This window comes from Myxine glutinosa, chromosome 12 (assembly GCF_964187855.1).
Source record: "Myxine glutinosa chromosome 12, kmMyxGlut1.1, whole genome shotgun sequence".
NCBI lineage: Eukaryota > Metazoa > Chordata > Myxini > Myxiniformes > Myxinidae > Myxine > Myxine glutinosa.
Window position 1 is genome coordinate 105581048 of NC_136272.1, and position 16588 is coordinate 105597635.

The window sequence follows — 16588 nt, forward strand, 5'->3', positions numbered from 1 at the left end:
AGCTTGTTAGAGTCGATTCCCCCCTCCCTGAGCTCGTTAGTCGACTCCCCCCTCCCCGAGCTCGTTAATCGACTCCCCCATCGAGCTCGTTACAGACTCGATCCCCCGAGCTGGATACAGAGTCGACCCCCCAAGCTCGTTAGAGTCGACCTCCCCCCCAAGCTCGTTACAGAGTCGACCCCCCGAGCTCGTTAGAGTCGACCCCTCCCCCGAGCTCGTTACAGAGTCGACCCCTCCCCCGAGCTCGATACAGAGTCGACTCCCCCCCGAGCTCGTTATTCGACTCCCCCCTCCCCGAGCTCGTTACTGACTCGATCCCCCAAGCTCGATACAGAGTCGACCCTCCACCCCAACATCATTCCAGTTAATCTCCCGACCGTCGGACCGCGTCAGGTGTGCCACGTGGCTCCGCGTCATCGTCACACTCTTCCGTACAATGTGTTTGGTTTGGTTGTTCGTCATACCAGCCTTGGCGGGTCGTTTATTTGCCCACGGGTCATATTGACGGGGACTTGACGAGGGATTTCTCGACTCTGGATCGCGTCTCCCAGGTTTGGCGACCGACCGTCTGCGTGTCTCTCAGGTGTGCTGTTTACTGGCCCAAGGAGGAAACCTGAGGGAAAGCGAGAAGATCACGGTGAGGAGCGATCGGCGCGGCCCCGTGAGTGCTGCGAGCCATGAGTAGTTCGGAGAGCGTTCAGATCCCGGACGATGCGGCCTTCAGCTCGTTCCGTAACAAGTGCGAGATCCACGATGGTTGGGAGATTCGCTACAACAAGGGGGGACTAACAGTATGGACGCAGGACCTTCCGAACAACAGTGCCGTACAGAAACTCAAGGTACCGGTACACACACTCTCGTTCCAACGATCACACTCGCGGGGAAGAATGGGGGGCACCACCCTCAGAAAGGAATGGAGGGCAATAACCACACTCGCGGAGGAATGGGGGGCACCACCATCTGGAAGGAATGGGGGGCAGTGACCACACTCATGGGAAATGGTGGGCACCATACGTGTGGAGGAATGGGGGGGGGGGGCACAAACTCGCGGAGGAATGGGGGGCACCACAATCGAGAAGGAATGGGGGGGCAGTGACCACAATCACGGGGAAATGGGGGGCACCACACTCGCGGAGGAATGGGGGGCACCACACTCGCGGAGGAATGGGGGGCACCACACGCGGAGGAATGGGGGGCACCACACTCGCGGAGGAATGGGGGGCACCACATTCGTGGAGGAATGGGTGGCACCACACTCGTGGAGGAATGGGGGGCACCACACTCACAGATGAATGGGGGGCACCACACTCGCGGAGGAATGGGGGGCACCACACGTGTGGAGGAATGGGGGGCACCAAACTCGCGGATGAATGGGGGGCACCACCCTCGGGAAGGAATGGGGGGCAGTGACCACACCCACGGGAAAACGGGGGGCATCACACACGCGGAGGAATGGGGGGCACCAGACTCGCAGAGGAATGGGGGGCACCAGACTCGCAGAGGAATGGGGGGCACACTCGCAGAGGAATGGGGGGCACCAGACTCGCGTAGAATGGGGGACCCCAGACTCGCGTAAGAATGGGGGGCACCAGACTCGCGGAAGAATGGGGGGCTCCATACTCGCGTAGGGATGGGGGCACTAGACTCGCGGAGGAATGGGGGGCACCAGACTCGCGGAGGAATGGGGGGCACCAGACTCGCGGAGGAATGGGGGGCAGCAGACTCGCGGAGGAATGGGGGGGCATTGCACTCGCGGAGGTCGGGGTGCCACCACACTCATGAAGGTTCTACACGCACCTTTCAATCACTACACGAATAATGATTTTTGTTAAGTTGATGCTTTACCACGTGATGTAGCCAACATTGCAACGTGGACGAGCATGAAACTGTCCAAGTTGAGATCATCGGCTCCTCTTTTACTCATTCCAAAGAGCACTCTTTACTTGTTTTATCTGTTTGGAGTTTTTTGAGATGGTTCAATGTCGTTTGGCATGACTGTTTGTAATTTGAGGTTTAATATGTGTCACCAGGAGGTCATAACCATGTACACACCTTCCAGGTGAATGGTGTTGATAAATCGACTGTTGAGGCTGAATCGATGAGTTTTAAACTCTCTCCGATCATTTGTGGCCACATGCTCCTGGAAATGCAACAACCTGTTACTTTTAACTTTATATTTTCACACACCCAGTATATTCCTTGTACTTGTTTGTTCTCCTTGAATTCAAAAATTGAACAAAATGTTCCCATAAAGTTTTCATTAGGTCGATCAATCATCGTTGGGGTTTAACAGCTCCCTCATGGACCTCGAATGATCGATTTCTTAACACGAATGGGAACATGAATGGGAATACGAACCTGCAGTTTAGCAGGACTTTGTCTTTGAATTGGTCCCAATCGTGCACGCGCCCAGAAGCTCAATTATGACAATTGAGGATGTCATAAAGGACACAAACAGCAGGCGCGAAGAACTAATTTAACATGTTAAATTGAGTGGTGTAAAAGATGCTGCATCAATGGCGTTGATGGCGTTGATGCTGCATCAATGCACCCCCCATTTTCTACCCCTGCTGCCGCCCCCTCTTCGGCTTCCTCCATTACCAACTGTCTCTCCTGTGAGTCCTGGGTCATTAATTCTTCCTCTATTTCTACCCCCACCGGCATTCGACCGCCTTGGCTAGCCATGGCACGAATATAAATTTGGCTTTTCGACTAAATTTCGTCTGCTCATAATTTTGAGTGCGTGAAGCGTACTCCCGGTCCAATCCCACTCCTGACACCAAATGTTACAGTTTCCGCACGACCCTCCTGCCCTTACCAAGGGGAGATTAAGCCCCTTGTTCTTTTTGGGTCGGCGCAACCGAGAGACTTGAATCGCCCCTCCCGGGCAAACGCAGGGTAGGGTTCCGGGACGATGTTTGCACGTACCTAAGTACCTGCGCCTCCGTGGAAGCGGGGAATCAAGCCTCACACGAGCGACGCGTAATTTGAGTACACCGAGCGGATTGCGTACCACGTGGTCCATGCAGTTACCTTTGGTATTGGAACCCGATTAGAGCGGCTTTATTCGTACCACGCTTAGTCAATAGATGGAAGGGACGAGACGGTCGAATAAAAGGAAGAACACAGGTTTAATGATTATTTACACTAGTATGTACAAGGCGAAGAGACACAGAGCAGTCTTTTCAGTCTTAACTTATCCCCAGATACGGGCCCGATCACACTCACAGGGGGAAATGAAGGAAGGATGATGTTCACTCGCCGAACGCACCGACTTGGTCGTCCAGGTTCGGCTTCGCCCGGTGTGGCTCTCCCCGGTCACAGCACGTCCCTCGATGAAGGCAAGCAGGCGGCGGAAGGGATCCTTGCAGCGCGTCTCTCGAACAAAGGGCAGAGCAGGCAGGCGGGAGGGAAATGTACGCGTCTCTCGCCAGGCTTGGCGGTTTCTCACAGCGCGATTAATTACCGGCGCGCTCTCACTCGCGTAACTCAATGGAGGTTCTGCCTCAAGCTCAACCAAGCGTTTAATTTGTAAGAGCGCCTTGTAACTTGATTCATGCGCGTCTTCTCTCAGAACTCGTTCAACAAGCGCCTCTCCCTTCTCATAACTTGGTTCAGCTCACCTCTCCGCAGAACTCCGTGGGGGGCTTCGCGCAACGGGTTATATTGCCAACCCCCTTAGCTCGCTCGAATGTTCAAACCACGCCTCTTGACGCAGTGTCGCAGCCACTCCCTTCGAGCCCTGATTGGCGGCTCGCTCTTACCGTCGGCTTCTCCTCCGCCTTCCTTCGGTCTTGCCTCGACTTGCCAGGCCTGCCTCGTGTTAATTTGCGCCAAAAGCCAAAGGCGGCATAAGGCGGCATAAGGCAATGAAAGGACCTAACTCTCATTATTCTACTCAACGCAAAACTAACACAGGAAAAGGACTATGCTCACACATACTATGAAATAACTGAACTATCGCGAGGCTACATGTTGTCGTGTGACTAACTATGAGGGGGAAAATTAACCTTTATTTGAACAAATTCAAAACCACAACAATATTTTCATGACGTCACAATTCGGCTAATACAAAACTTCATCCGATCAAGATGAAATTTCTTGAGTGTCATCTTGGGATAAATTGGTGGAGAAAAATAAATAAATAACGATGTCATCGGTCACATGGTTTGGCCGCCATATTTGTTTTAACACAAAAGCCTTAAAATAAACATGAAAAACACGTCCTGGTGAGCCGGTGAGGGTGTGCAACCTCTGATTACTCTTTCTTGTTTTTAAATGTGTTAAATAGGGTGGTGTAAAAGACGCTGAATCAAATGCGGTAAACTTCCGAATTTTTTAAATGTGTTAAATAGGGTTGTGTAAAAGACGTTGACTCAATGGCTGCAAACATCTGTTTTTTTAAATGTGTTAAATTGGGTGTTGTAAAAGATGCTGAATCAAATGCGGTACACTTCTGAATTTTTAAAATGAGTTAAATAGGGTGGTGTAAAAGACGTTGACTCAATGGCGGTAAACATCTGATGTTTTTTTAAAATGTGTTAAATAGGGTGTTGTAAAAGACGCTGAATCAAATGCGGTAAAATTCTGAATTTTTAAAATGTGTTAAATAGGGTGGTGTAAAAGACGTTGACTCAATGGCTGTAAACATCTGATTTTTTTTTTTAATGTGTTAAATTGGGTGTTGTAAAAGATGCTGAATCAAATGCGGTAAACTTCTGAATTTTTAAAATGCGTTAAATAGGGTGGTGTAAAAGACGTTGTCTCAATGGCGGTAAACATCTGATTTTTTTTTCTTAATGTGTTAAATAGGGTGGTGTAAAAGACGCTGAATCAAATGCGGTAAACTTCTGAATTTTTAAAATGTGTTAAATAGGGTGGTGTAAAAGACGTTGACTCGATGGCTGTAAACATCTGTTGTTGTTTTTTAAAATGTGTTAAATAGGGTGGTGTAAAAGACGCTGAATTAAATACAGCAAACTTCTGAATTTTTAAAATGTGTTAAATAGGGTGGTGTAAAAGACGTTGACTCGATGGCTGTAAACATCTGATTGTTTTTTAAATGTGTTAAATAGCGTGGTGTAAAGACGCTGAATCAAATGCGGGAAGCTTCTGAATTTTTAAAATGTGTTAAATAGGGTGGTGTAAAAGACGTTGACTCAATGGCGGTAAATATCTGATTTTTTAAAAAATGTGTTAAATAGGGTGGTGTAAAAGATGCTGAATCAAATGCGGTGAACTTCTGAATGTTTAAAATGTGTTAAATAGGGTGGTGTAAAAGACGCTGAATCAAATGCGGTGAACTTCTGAATTTTTAAAATATGTTAAATAGGGTGGTGTAAAAGACGCTGAATCAAATGCGGTGAACTTCTGAATGTTTAAAATATGTTAAATAGGGTGGTGTAAAAGACGCTGAATCAAATGCGGTGAACTTCTGAATTTTTAAAATGTGTTAAATAGGGTGGTGTAAAAGACGTTGACTCAATGGCGGTAAACATCTGATTTTTTTTTTAATGTGTTAAATCGGGTGGTGTAAAAGATGCTGAATCAAATGCAGTGAACTTTTGAATGTTTAAAATGTGTTAAATAGGGTGGTGTAAAAGACGCTGAATCAAATGCGGTGAACTTTTGAATTTTTAAAATATGTTAAATAGGGTGGTGTAAAAGACGCTGAATCAAATGCGGTGAACTTCTGAATGTTTAAAATGTGTTAAATAGGGTGGTGTAAAAGACATTGACTCAATGGCGGTAAACATCTGATTTTTTTTTTTTTATGTATTAAATAGGGTGGTGTAAAAGACGCTGAATGAAATACGGTAAACTTCTGAATTTTTTAAATGTGTTAAATAGGGTGGTGGAAAAGACGTTGACTCAATGGCGGTAAACATCTGTTGTTGTTTTTTTAAATGTGTTAAATAGGGTGGTGTAAAAGACGTTGACTCAATGGTGGTAAACATCTGATTTTTTTCTTCTTAATGCATTAAATAGGGTGGTGTAAAAGACGCTGAATCAAATGCGGCAAACTTCTGAATTTTTAAAATGTGTTAAATCGGGTGGTGTAAAAGACGTTGACTCAATGGCGGTAAACATCTGATTTTTTTTTTTTAATGTGTTAAATAGGGTGGTGTAAAAGATGCTGAATCAAATGCAGTAAACTTCTGAATTTTTAAAATGTGTTAAATAGGGTGATGTAAAAGACGTTGTCTCAATGGTGGTAAACATCTGATTTTTTCAAATGCATTAAATAGGGTGGTGTAAAAGATGCTGAATCAAATGCGGTAAACTTCTGAATTTTTAAAATGTGTTAAATAGGGTGGTGTAAAAGACGTTGACTCAATGGAGGTAAACATCTGATTGTTTTTTAAATGTGTTAAGTAGGGTGGTGTAAAAGACGTTGACTCATTGGCGGTAAACATCTGATTTTTTTTTTTAATGTGTTAAATAGGGTGGTGTAAAAGATGCTGAATCAAATGCAGTAAACTTCTGAATTTTTAAAATGTGTTAAATATTGTGGTGTAAAAGACGTTGACTCAATGGCTGTAAACATCTGATTTAAAAAAAAATGTGTTGAATAGGGTGGTGCAAAAGATGCTGAGTCAAATGCGGTAAACCTCTGAATTTTTAAAATGTGTTAAATAGGGTGGTGGAAAAGACGTTGACTCAATGGAGGTAAACATCTGATTGTTTTTTTTTTGATGTGTTAAATAGGGTGGTGTAAAAGACGCTGAATCAAATACGGTAACCTTCTGAATTTTTAAAATGTGTTAAATAGGGTGGTGTAAAAGACGTTGACTCATTGGCGGTAAACATCTGATTTTTTTTTTTTATGTGTTAAATAGGGTGGTGTAAAAGACGCTGAATCAAATACGTTAAACTTCTGAATTTTAAAAATGTGTTAAATAGGGTGGTGTAAAAGACGTTGACTCAATGGCGGTAATCATCTGATTTTTTTTTAAATGTGTTGAATAGGGTGGTGTAAAAGACGCTGAATCAAATGTGGTAAACTTCTTAATTTTTGAAATGTGTGAAATAGGGTGGTGTAAAAGACGTTGACTCAATGGTGGTAAACATCTGATTTTTTTTTTTAATGTGTTGAATAAGGTGGTGTAGAAGATGCTGAGTCAAATGCGGTAAACTTCTGAATTTTTAAAATGTGTTAAATAGGGTGGTGTAAAAGACGTTGACTCAATGGAGATAAACATCTGATTGTTTTTTTAATGTGTTAAATAGGGTGGTATAAAAGATGCTGCATCAAATGCGGTAAACTTCTGAATTTTAAAAATTCGTTAAATAGGGTGGTGTAAAAGACGTTGACTCAATGGCGGTAAACATCTGATTAAAAAAAAAAAATGTATTAAATAGGGTGGTGTAAAAGACGCTGAATTAAATACTGTAAACTTCTGAATTTTTAAAATGTATTAAATTGGGTGGTGTAAAAGATGTTGACTCACTGGCGATAAACATCTGATTTTTTTTCTTAATGTGTTAAATAGGGTGGTGTAAAAGATGCTGAATCAAATGCGGTAAACTTCTGAATTTTTAAAATGTGTTAAATAGGGTGGTGTAAAAGACGTTGACTCAATGGAGGTAAACATCTGATTGTTTTTTCAATGTGTTAAATAGGGTGGTGTAAAAGACGTTGACTCATTGGCGGTAAACATCTGATTATTATTTTTAATGTGTTAAATAGGGTAGTGTAAAAGATGCTGAATCAAATGCAGTAAACTTCTGAATTTTTTAAATGTGTTAAATAGAGTGGTGTAAAAGATGCTGCATCAAATGTGGTAAACTTCTGAATTTTTAAAATGTGTTAAATAGGGTGGTGTAAAAGACGTTGACTCAATGGTGGTAAACATCTGATTTTTAAAAAAATGTGTTAAATAGGATGGTGTGAAAGATGCTGAATCAAATGCGGTAAACTTCTGAATTTTTAAAATGTGTTAAATAGGGTGGTGTAAAAGACGTTGACTCAATGGCGGTAAACATCTGATTTTTTTTCCTTAATGTGTTAAATAGGGTGGTGTAAGACGCTGAATCAAATGCGGTGAACTTCTGAATGTTTAAAATGTGTTAAATTGGGTGGTGTAAAAGACGTTGACTCAATGGCGGTAAACATCTGATATTTTTTTTTTAAGTGTTAAATAGGGTGGTGCCAAAGATGCTGAATCAAATGCAGTAAACTTCTGAATTTTTAAAATGTGTTAAATAGGGTGGTGTAAAAGATGTTGTCTCAATGGCGGTGAACATCTGATTTTTTTTTTATAATGTATTAAATAGGGTGGTGTAAAAGATGCTGAATTAAACACAGCAAACTTCTGAATTTTTAAAATGTGTTAAATAGGGTGGTGTAAAAGACGTTGACTCAATGGCGCTAAACATCTGATTTTTAAAAAAATATGTTAAATAGGGTGGTGTAAAAGACGCTGAATCAAATGCGGTGAACTTCTGAATTTTTAAAATATGTTAAATAGGGTGGTGGAAAAGACGTTCACTCAATGGCGGTAAACATCTGTTGTTGTTTTTTTTTATGTGTTAAATAGGGTGGTGTAAAAGACGTTGACTCAATGGCGGTAAACATCTGATTTTTTTCTTCTTAATGCGTTAAATAGGGTGGTGTAAAAGACGCTGAATCAAATGCGGCAAACTTCTGAATTTTTAAAATGTGTTAAATCGGGTGGTGTAAAAGACGTTGACTCAATGGCGGTAAACATCTGATATTTAATTTTTTTATGTGTTAAATAGGGTGGTGTAAAAGATGCTGAATCAAATGCAGTAAACATCTGATTTTTTTTTTTAAGTGTTGAATAGGGTGGTGTTGAAGATGCTGAGTCAAATGCGGTAAACTGCTGAATTTTTAAAATGTGTTAAATAGGGTGGTGTAAAAGACTTTGACTCAATGGAGATAAACATCCGATTGTTTTTTTAATGTGTTAAATAGGGTGGTATAAAAGATGCTGAGTCAAATGCGGTAAACTTCTGAATTTTAAAAATGTGTTAAATAGGGTGGTGTAAAAGACGTTGACCCAATGGTGGTAAACATCTGTTGTGGTTTTTAAAAATGTGTTAAATAGAGTGGTGTAAAAGACGTTGACTCAATGGCGGTAAACATCTGATTTAAAAAAAAAAAAGTATTAAATAGGGTGGTGTAAAAGACGCTGAATTAAATACTGTAAACTTCTGAATTTTTAAAATGTATTAAATTGGGTGCTGTAAAAGATGTTGACTCACTGGCGGTAAACATCTGATTTTTTTTCTTAATGTGTTAAATAGGGTGGTGTAAAAGATGCTGAATCAAATGCGGTAAACTTCTGAATTTTTAAAATGTGTTAAATAGGGTGGTGTAAAAGACGTTGACTCATTGGCGGTAAACATCTGATTATTTTTTTAAATGTGTTAAATAGGGTGGTGTAAAAGATGCTGAATCAAATGCAGTAAACTTCTGAATTTTTTAAATGTGTTAAATAGAGTGGTGTAAAAGATGCTGCATCAAATGTGGTAAACTTCTGAATTTTTAAAATGTGTTAAATAGGGTGGTGTAAAAGACGTTGACTCAATGGCGGTAAACATCTGATATTTTTTAAAATGTGTTAAATAGGATGGTGTGAAAGATGCTGAATCAAATGCGGTAAACTTCTGAATTTTTAAAATGTGTTAAATAGGGTGGTGTAAAAGACGTTGACTCAATGGCGGTAAACATCTGTTGTTGTTTTTTTAATGTGTTAAATACGGTGGTGTAAAAGACGCTGAATCAAACGCGGTAAACTTCTGAATTTTTTAAATGTGCTAAATAGGGTGGTGTAAAAGACGTTGACTCATTGGCGGTAAACATTTGATTTTTTTTTTAATGTGTTAAATAGGGTGGTGTAAAAGATGCTGAATCAAATGCAGTAAACTTCTGAATTTTTTAAATGTGTTAAATAGAGTGGTGTAAAAGATGCTGCATCAAATGTGGTAAACTTCTGAATTTTTAAAATGTGTTAAACAGGGTGGTGTAAAAGACGTTGACTCAATTGCGGTAAACATCTGATTTTTTTTTAAATGTGTTAAATAGGATGGTGTGAAAGATGCTGAATCAAATGCGGTAAACTTCTGAATTTTTAAAATGTGTTAAATAGGGTGGTGTAAAAGGTGCTGAATCAATGGTGGTAAACGTCTGATTTTATTTTTTCCTTCAGCCTTTAAAACCTTTTATTTCAGTTGAATTATATATTTGAATGGTGAACACGCATCGCCTTATTGACACTTCCAAAACCTGTTTCATGGAACTTGCAAAAAATATATATTATGGCATTTTACGCCGATATGCGACCAATATCTATATTTTCCCAATATCGCGGCTGGTAGGAAATAGATCGTGCTCGGAAACGCAATAAGCAAAAATTTAAAAGACCCTTCCCACGTCCTTTTTCTGAAGACTTTGTGGTGTCAGGTGTTCTACGAACTCTTTTGGTGTTGACACCGTGCTGACATTGGTGTCACCAGGTAGAATGGCCATGGCCAGCATTGCTCTCATCAGTGGCAACTATTACTAGCCTGTGGAAACTTCATCCTCGATCTACGCGCCGCGGATACATGTCATTGTGATCCATGCGACACCAAGCACCTGGAAATGTAGCCCTGAGATGATGCCTCAGTGAATTGTGCATTCGGTCGTTATTTTCTCGTTACATGGCTCGGGTTTTGGGGTCTTTGATAAGTTGGGAGCTTCAGTGTGATCTTCTCTGAGTCGGCCAACTATAAATGTTGAACTCATTTGTATTTAATATTTTTATTTTTTAATTTGGGTGAATGTCCAAGTGGCATCTTGGTTGTACTCGGTGATCGGTGTTCTCTTGCCTGGATCCGATGTTGCCTGCTTTGTTAGTAAGGGAAACATATGAAAATCTGTTAACTAAATTGTTACCAAAAAATTTCTTCACCAATATGTTTGTAAAGGTGTGTAATAACATGTGTTAAAATGTTGAAGGTCAACTCCCGTGGGAAACCCAGAAAAAAAGCTGTTAAATTCGGGTACCGAAAAATTATTTTCGAGAATTTTTATTTTTTTAAATCGGCCCTTAAGTAACTTATGAGGGGTCAAATAAGGGTTTTTCATGATTCTGAGTTGATTGTTAACATTTATATTTCACCACAGACACTCCTTTGTGGAAAAATAATTTCTAAATATATCTCATTTTCTACTTTGCAGGACATGGAGTCTAGCAATATGGATGAAGACGTTACTCCACCTGTGCTCAATTGCTTCATCTGTGCACGCTCGGATACACCAGCTGAAAGGCTCATACAGGCAACTCCAAAGGGATACTCAACTTTATTGAAACAAGCAGAAACTGTCGAAAATGTTACTGTTGTGGAACGTATGAAGGAGGCTCAAAAGGAAGGAAAACTGAGGTACCACCAGAAGTGTAAAAATGATCTGTACAACAACTTTGTTGCAACCACCAAGAAGTCAGCTCAAGCATCAAAGGCAGAGAAAGAGTCATCAAAGTTGAAGAGAAGACGCACTACTTGTGAGTTCAGTTCATCAACTGGCTGCAGTTCTAGAAGATCACAGTCAGTTGACCTCCTGTATAAGGATGTATGCATTCTTTGCAACCAACCAGCCCAGCTCTACAAAAATAATCCAGCACAAGCTAGAAAGAAATAGAGTGCCAGATAATTTGACTGCAGATACACTGAAGGCAAGCTTGCTGAAGACAGCACGGAGTCGCGGGGATGACTGGGGCACTGAAGTCACTGGACGCCTGGAAGGGATCAACGACTTGGTAGCAGAAGAAACACTGTACCATTTGCGATGCAAACTTATGTTTGCGAGAGGTGACGGTTTGTCCAAGACTGATGAGGAAGGAAAAAGGAAGAGAGGACAGAGGAGTATTGATGAGGAGCGAGAGGCAGTTTTTATTGAATTCTGCGAATGGTTAGACTCAGAATTAGAGCATGGGGTAATGAACATGGACCAAGTCCATGAAAAGCTGCAGGAGTTTGATCAGTCACCAGAGAAGAGCCTTTCCTATTCAAAGCATTGGCTAAAGATAAAACTTCTAGAGAAATACGAAGACACCTTGTATTTCACAACACAGGAAAGAAGGGCAGATGTACTCTGTCTCAAAGATGGCACCGACAATATTCTGCGAGGGCATCATGCTAATCTTGACCATGGAGATGAGAAGACTCAGATCATAAAGACGGCACTCAAGTTCATATCCAATGATATTGCCTTGATTGATTTAGGTCCAAAGTCATACCCCACCACACACAGTATGACTGACATCGATAGTCAGCTGACACTTGTTCCTGCAAGCCTTCAGATGTTCTTGAGACTGATTGTCAAGACAGACGAAAGAGTTGCCATTTGGGGGCAGAATTTTATTAAGGCCTGTCGACCTCGGTCTGGAGTATTGCCACACCAAATGGGGCTTGCCATACAACTTGATCATAGATTTGGGTCAAAATGGATGCTCAACAAGTTCCACCGGCTGGGATACACTGAGTCTTACACGGAGACACAAAACTACAAATACTGCTTCCTTAATAATAGGAGTGGAGATGATGTTCCAGATACTTCTGGCACTCTTGACACCATTGTGGAGGAAACAGATGAACAGATCAATGATGAGGTTGCGGTTGATGCTGCGCTTGAGGATCAATCAGTGATGACAGCCAAAGTGCCAGCCAGTGAAAGTGAATTGTCAAGTAATGATCAGGTGGTCTTTATGAAGGTTGGGGAAACAAACAATGCAGTCACTCAGTTTGTTGGAGACAATATAGATTTAAACATTGTCTCTATTCACGGAAACACTCCCTTTCACTCAATGGGTTGGATCGAAGTCACCTCTCCGGCACCACCTTTGCCAGATCCACAGACAACAGCAGCTTTCCCCCGGGTGAAGTTGAAGGCACTCGACAAAGCTAAGATCCTGAGAGGAACTGAAGTAAAGATTATTCCATTTACGAACAGGAAACAGATAGGAACGAACGCGATCATGTTTCTCCCCCTCGCTGAGCTTTCCTCCTCCCTGGCTCATGATCAGCCACTCCTCACTCCAGGTGACACACTCTGGGCAGCGGGGTGGGTGATCAAAGCCAACGATCCTGAGTTCCCACACTCCAACTGGAATGGCTGGATGAAGAGAATCCATGCTAATGATGCAAAGCAGAGCACACAGATCGAGTTCCTCCCAGTTATTGAAGGAGACCCTAATGACCTCAACACCATCTTCACCACTCTGAAAGAGTGCATACGGCGCGCTGGGGTCGCTATAGTGACCTTTGATCTTCCGATTTGGCTGAAGGCTGTGAATATAATAAAGCAGGCAAATCTACCCGTCATTCCAAGGTTGGGTGGTTTTCACCTGCTGAAGTCTTATCTTGGATCAATGGGTAACATCATGGAAGATTCTGGACTACTAGATGTGATCCAGTTGATCTATCCTGGAAGTACGACAGCCAACCACATCATGGATGGAGGATGTTTTGACAAGGCAATCCGTGTTCACCTCCTCATCGATGCAGCCATCTATCAACACATCATGAAACTTGCCTTCACTGAGGAGGAGCGTGGTGACATGAAGACCTTCATGGAGAAGGTGGCTGATGGGAAGATGGGAGCCAGACACTCAGACCCAGTAGTGCCAGTGTTTGAGCAAAGGTTTGAGCATTGTGAATGAGAAATAACTCTTGAGTATTATATATGTATGTGAAATAAAAGCTACTTTGTGTGTAAATGTAAAAGTGAAAATATAAATGTTAACAATCAACTCAGAATCATGAAAAACCCTTATTTGACCCCTCATAAGTTACTTAAGGGCCGATTTAAAAAAATAAAAATTATTGAAAATAATTTTTCGGTACCCGAATTCAACAGCTTTTTTTCTGGGTTTCCCACGGGAGTTGAACTTCAACATTTTAACACATGTTATTACACACCTTTACAAACATATTGGTGAAGAAATTTTTTGGTAACAATTTAGTTAACAGATTTGTGAAATATCTCATAAAATGCCCTTACTATGTGGGATTGTCCTTGTCGGTTTGTGTAATCCGACGTGACCACTGAACTTAGTTATGAACCGACAGTTTGATTGGCATCACTGCAATTTAACTTTCTGCAAATCCGTTTAAGATTACCTTTCCTTTACCTCCCTGTTTTGTTAGATTGACTTTTTCTACCTTTTGTTGCCTCCCCCCTTTTTAACCATGGAGGAACCTGTTGCTTTGACAATGAGTCACCATTTTGGAATTTCCTCCTCCATTCCAACCAGGATGTGAAAATTGAGACATTTCTTGGAATGCTGATAGCTTCCTGTACAGCTCTCTGTTCACTTCCTTATGTTCGAGAATTTCTCCTGCTTGTTTGGTAAACTTCACAAGAAGCCACGGCCTTGATTAAAACAATTATTCCGAGTCCAACGTGGAGCGCGGACCCTCCGTTAATTGACTTTTGCAGCAAATACACCATAGTGCGAGATAATGGACCTCATGAGTATTACAGCATTGTTAATAATTAAAACTATCATATTACGAGCTGCGGCTTTGAGTTTAGGTACGATTTTCTGTTGAGAGTTGAATGCTGGTTGGATTTCCTTACCTTTGCAGGCAATTTAACAAATAATCCTACCCTTGGTCACCTGAAATTCATTATTATGGTCTCGATTTATTATGTAGCCAAATTTGCTTGCTATGTACCTCATTGTACACAATATATTGATTACTAGCAGAAGTTCCCCGGCGTTGCCGGGCGGGGGAGGAGGGGTGAGGAGGGGTGAGGAGGGGTGGGGAGGGGAGGGGAGGGGTGGGGTGGGGAGGGGAGAGGTGGGGAGGGGAGAGGAGGGGAGAGGAGGGGAGGGGAGAGGAGAGGAGGGGCGAGGATGGGTGGGGGAGGAGAGGGGACGGGACGGGAGGGGAGCGGACGGGAGGGGATGGGGGAGGGAGGGGAGGGGGAGGAAGGGAGAGGGGAGGGGGGGACGTGAGCGAGTCTGGCGGCGAGGATGGAACATCACGTGATCGCTCTGAGCGAATCAGCGTGCTGCTGTGGCACAGGCTGGGATTCAGTGTATAATGTTCCTTGCTGAAATGCACTACGTTAACTATGAATAAAAAATATGGATCTCGTCATTGGAGGTCATTTGTAGGTGGGCCATGTCCTTCCCGGGCCCAATGGCCACGTCTATGCCAAAAATCGAGTACGTGAGCGCGTCTGGCGGCGAGGATGGAACATCATGTGATCGCTCTGAGCGAATCAGAGCGCTGCTGTGGCACAGGCTGCGATTCAGTGTATAATGTTCCTTGCTGAAATTCGCTACGTAATAACTATGAATAAAAAATATGGATCTCGTCATTGGAGGTCATTTGTAGGTGGGCCATGTCCTTCCCGGGCCCAATGGCCACGTCTATGCCAAAAATCGAGTACGTGAGCGAGTCTGGCGGCGAGGATGGAACATCACGTGATCGCTCTGAGCGAATCAGCGTGCTGCTGTGGCACAGGCTGGGATTCAGTGTATAATGTTCCTTGCTGAAATGCACTACGTTAACTATGAATAAAAAATATGGATCTCGTCATTGGAGGTCATTTGTAGGTGGGCCATGTCCTTCCCGGGCCCAATGGCCACGTCTATGCCAAAAATCGAGTACGTGAGCGCGTCTGGCGGCGAGGATGGAACATCATGTGACCGCCTGAGCGAATCAGAGCGCTGCTGTGGCACAGGCTGCGATTCAGTGTATAATGTTCCTTGCTGAAATTCGCTACGTAATAACTATGAATAAAAAATATGGATCTCGTCATTGGAGGTCATTTGTAGGTGGGCCATGTCCTTCCCGGGCCCAATGGCCACGTCTATGCCAAAAATCGAGTACGTGAGCGCGTCTGGTGGTGAGGATGGAACATCATGTGATCGCTCTGAGCGAATCAGAGCGCTGCTGTGGCACAGGCTGCGATTCAGTGTATAATGTTCCTCGCTGAAATGCGCTACGTAATAACTATGAATAAAAAATATGGATCTCGTCATTGGAGGTCATTTGTAGGTGGGCCATGTCCTTCCCGGGCCCAATGGCCACGTCTATGCCAAAAATCGAGTACGTGAGCGCGTCTGGCGGCGAGGATGGAACATCATGTGATCGCTCTGAGCGAATCAGAGCGCTGCTGTGGCACAGGCTGCGATTCAGTGTATAATGTTCCTCGCTGAAATGCGATACGTTAACTATGAATAAAAAAATATGGATCATCATCGGGGGTCATTTTTAGGTGGGCCATGTCCTTCCCGGGCCCAATGGCCATGTTTATGCCAAAAATCAAGTACATGAGCCTCTCCGTTTATGAGTCTATAGGTAACACACAAACAAACTGTGTTTTATATATACTAGGGCGTGCCCGTACGTGGGTGCAAAAAAACATGCGTGCAAACAACAACAACAAAAAAAAACTTTGAAACCACGTGGCAGTAACGACCACAGAAACCCCCCCCCCTCTATTTACATGAAATGGTTTGGTCCATTCGCAAAGCCAAAGCGAACGGCTTGCGAGTACGGTAGAACCCCCCCCCCCCCCCCCCTCTATTTACATGAAATGGTTCGGTCCATTCGCAAAGCCAAA

General features: G+C 42.8%; 1 protein-coding gene across 2 annotated transcripts in view; it reads left to right on the forward strand.

Annotated features, from left to right (window-relative positions):
* The first annotated feature begins 257 nt into the window (after positions 1-257).
* STARD10 (StAR related lipid transfer domain containing 10) overlaps positions 258-16588 on the forward strand; it is a 55334-nt gene continuing 39003 nt past the window's right edge. The window contains exons 1-2 of one of the 2 annotated variants that reach the window (XM_078766165.1): positions 258-393; positions 584-839. In XM_078766165.1, the coding sequence (XP_078622291.1) occupies positions 678-839 (162 nt within the window). In that variant the 5' untranslated portion in view covers positions 258-393; positions 584-677. The other variant, XM_068132293.2, reaches the window with a different exon arrangement.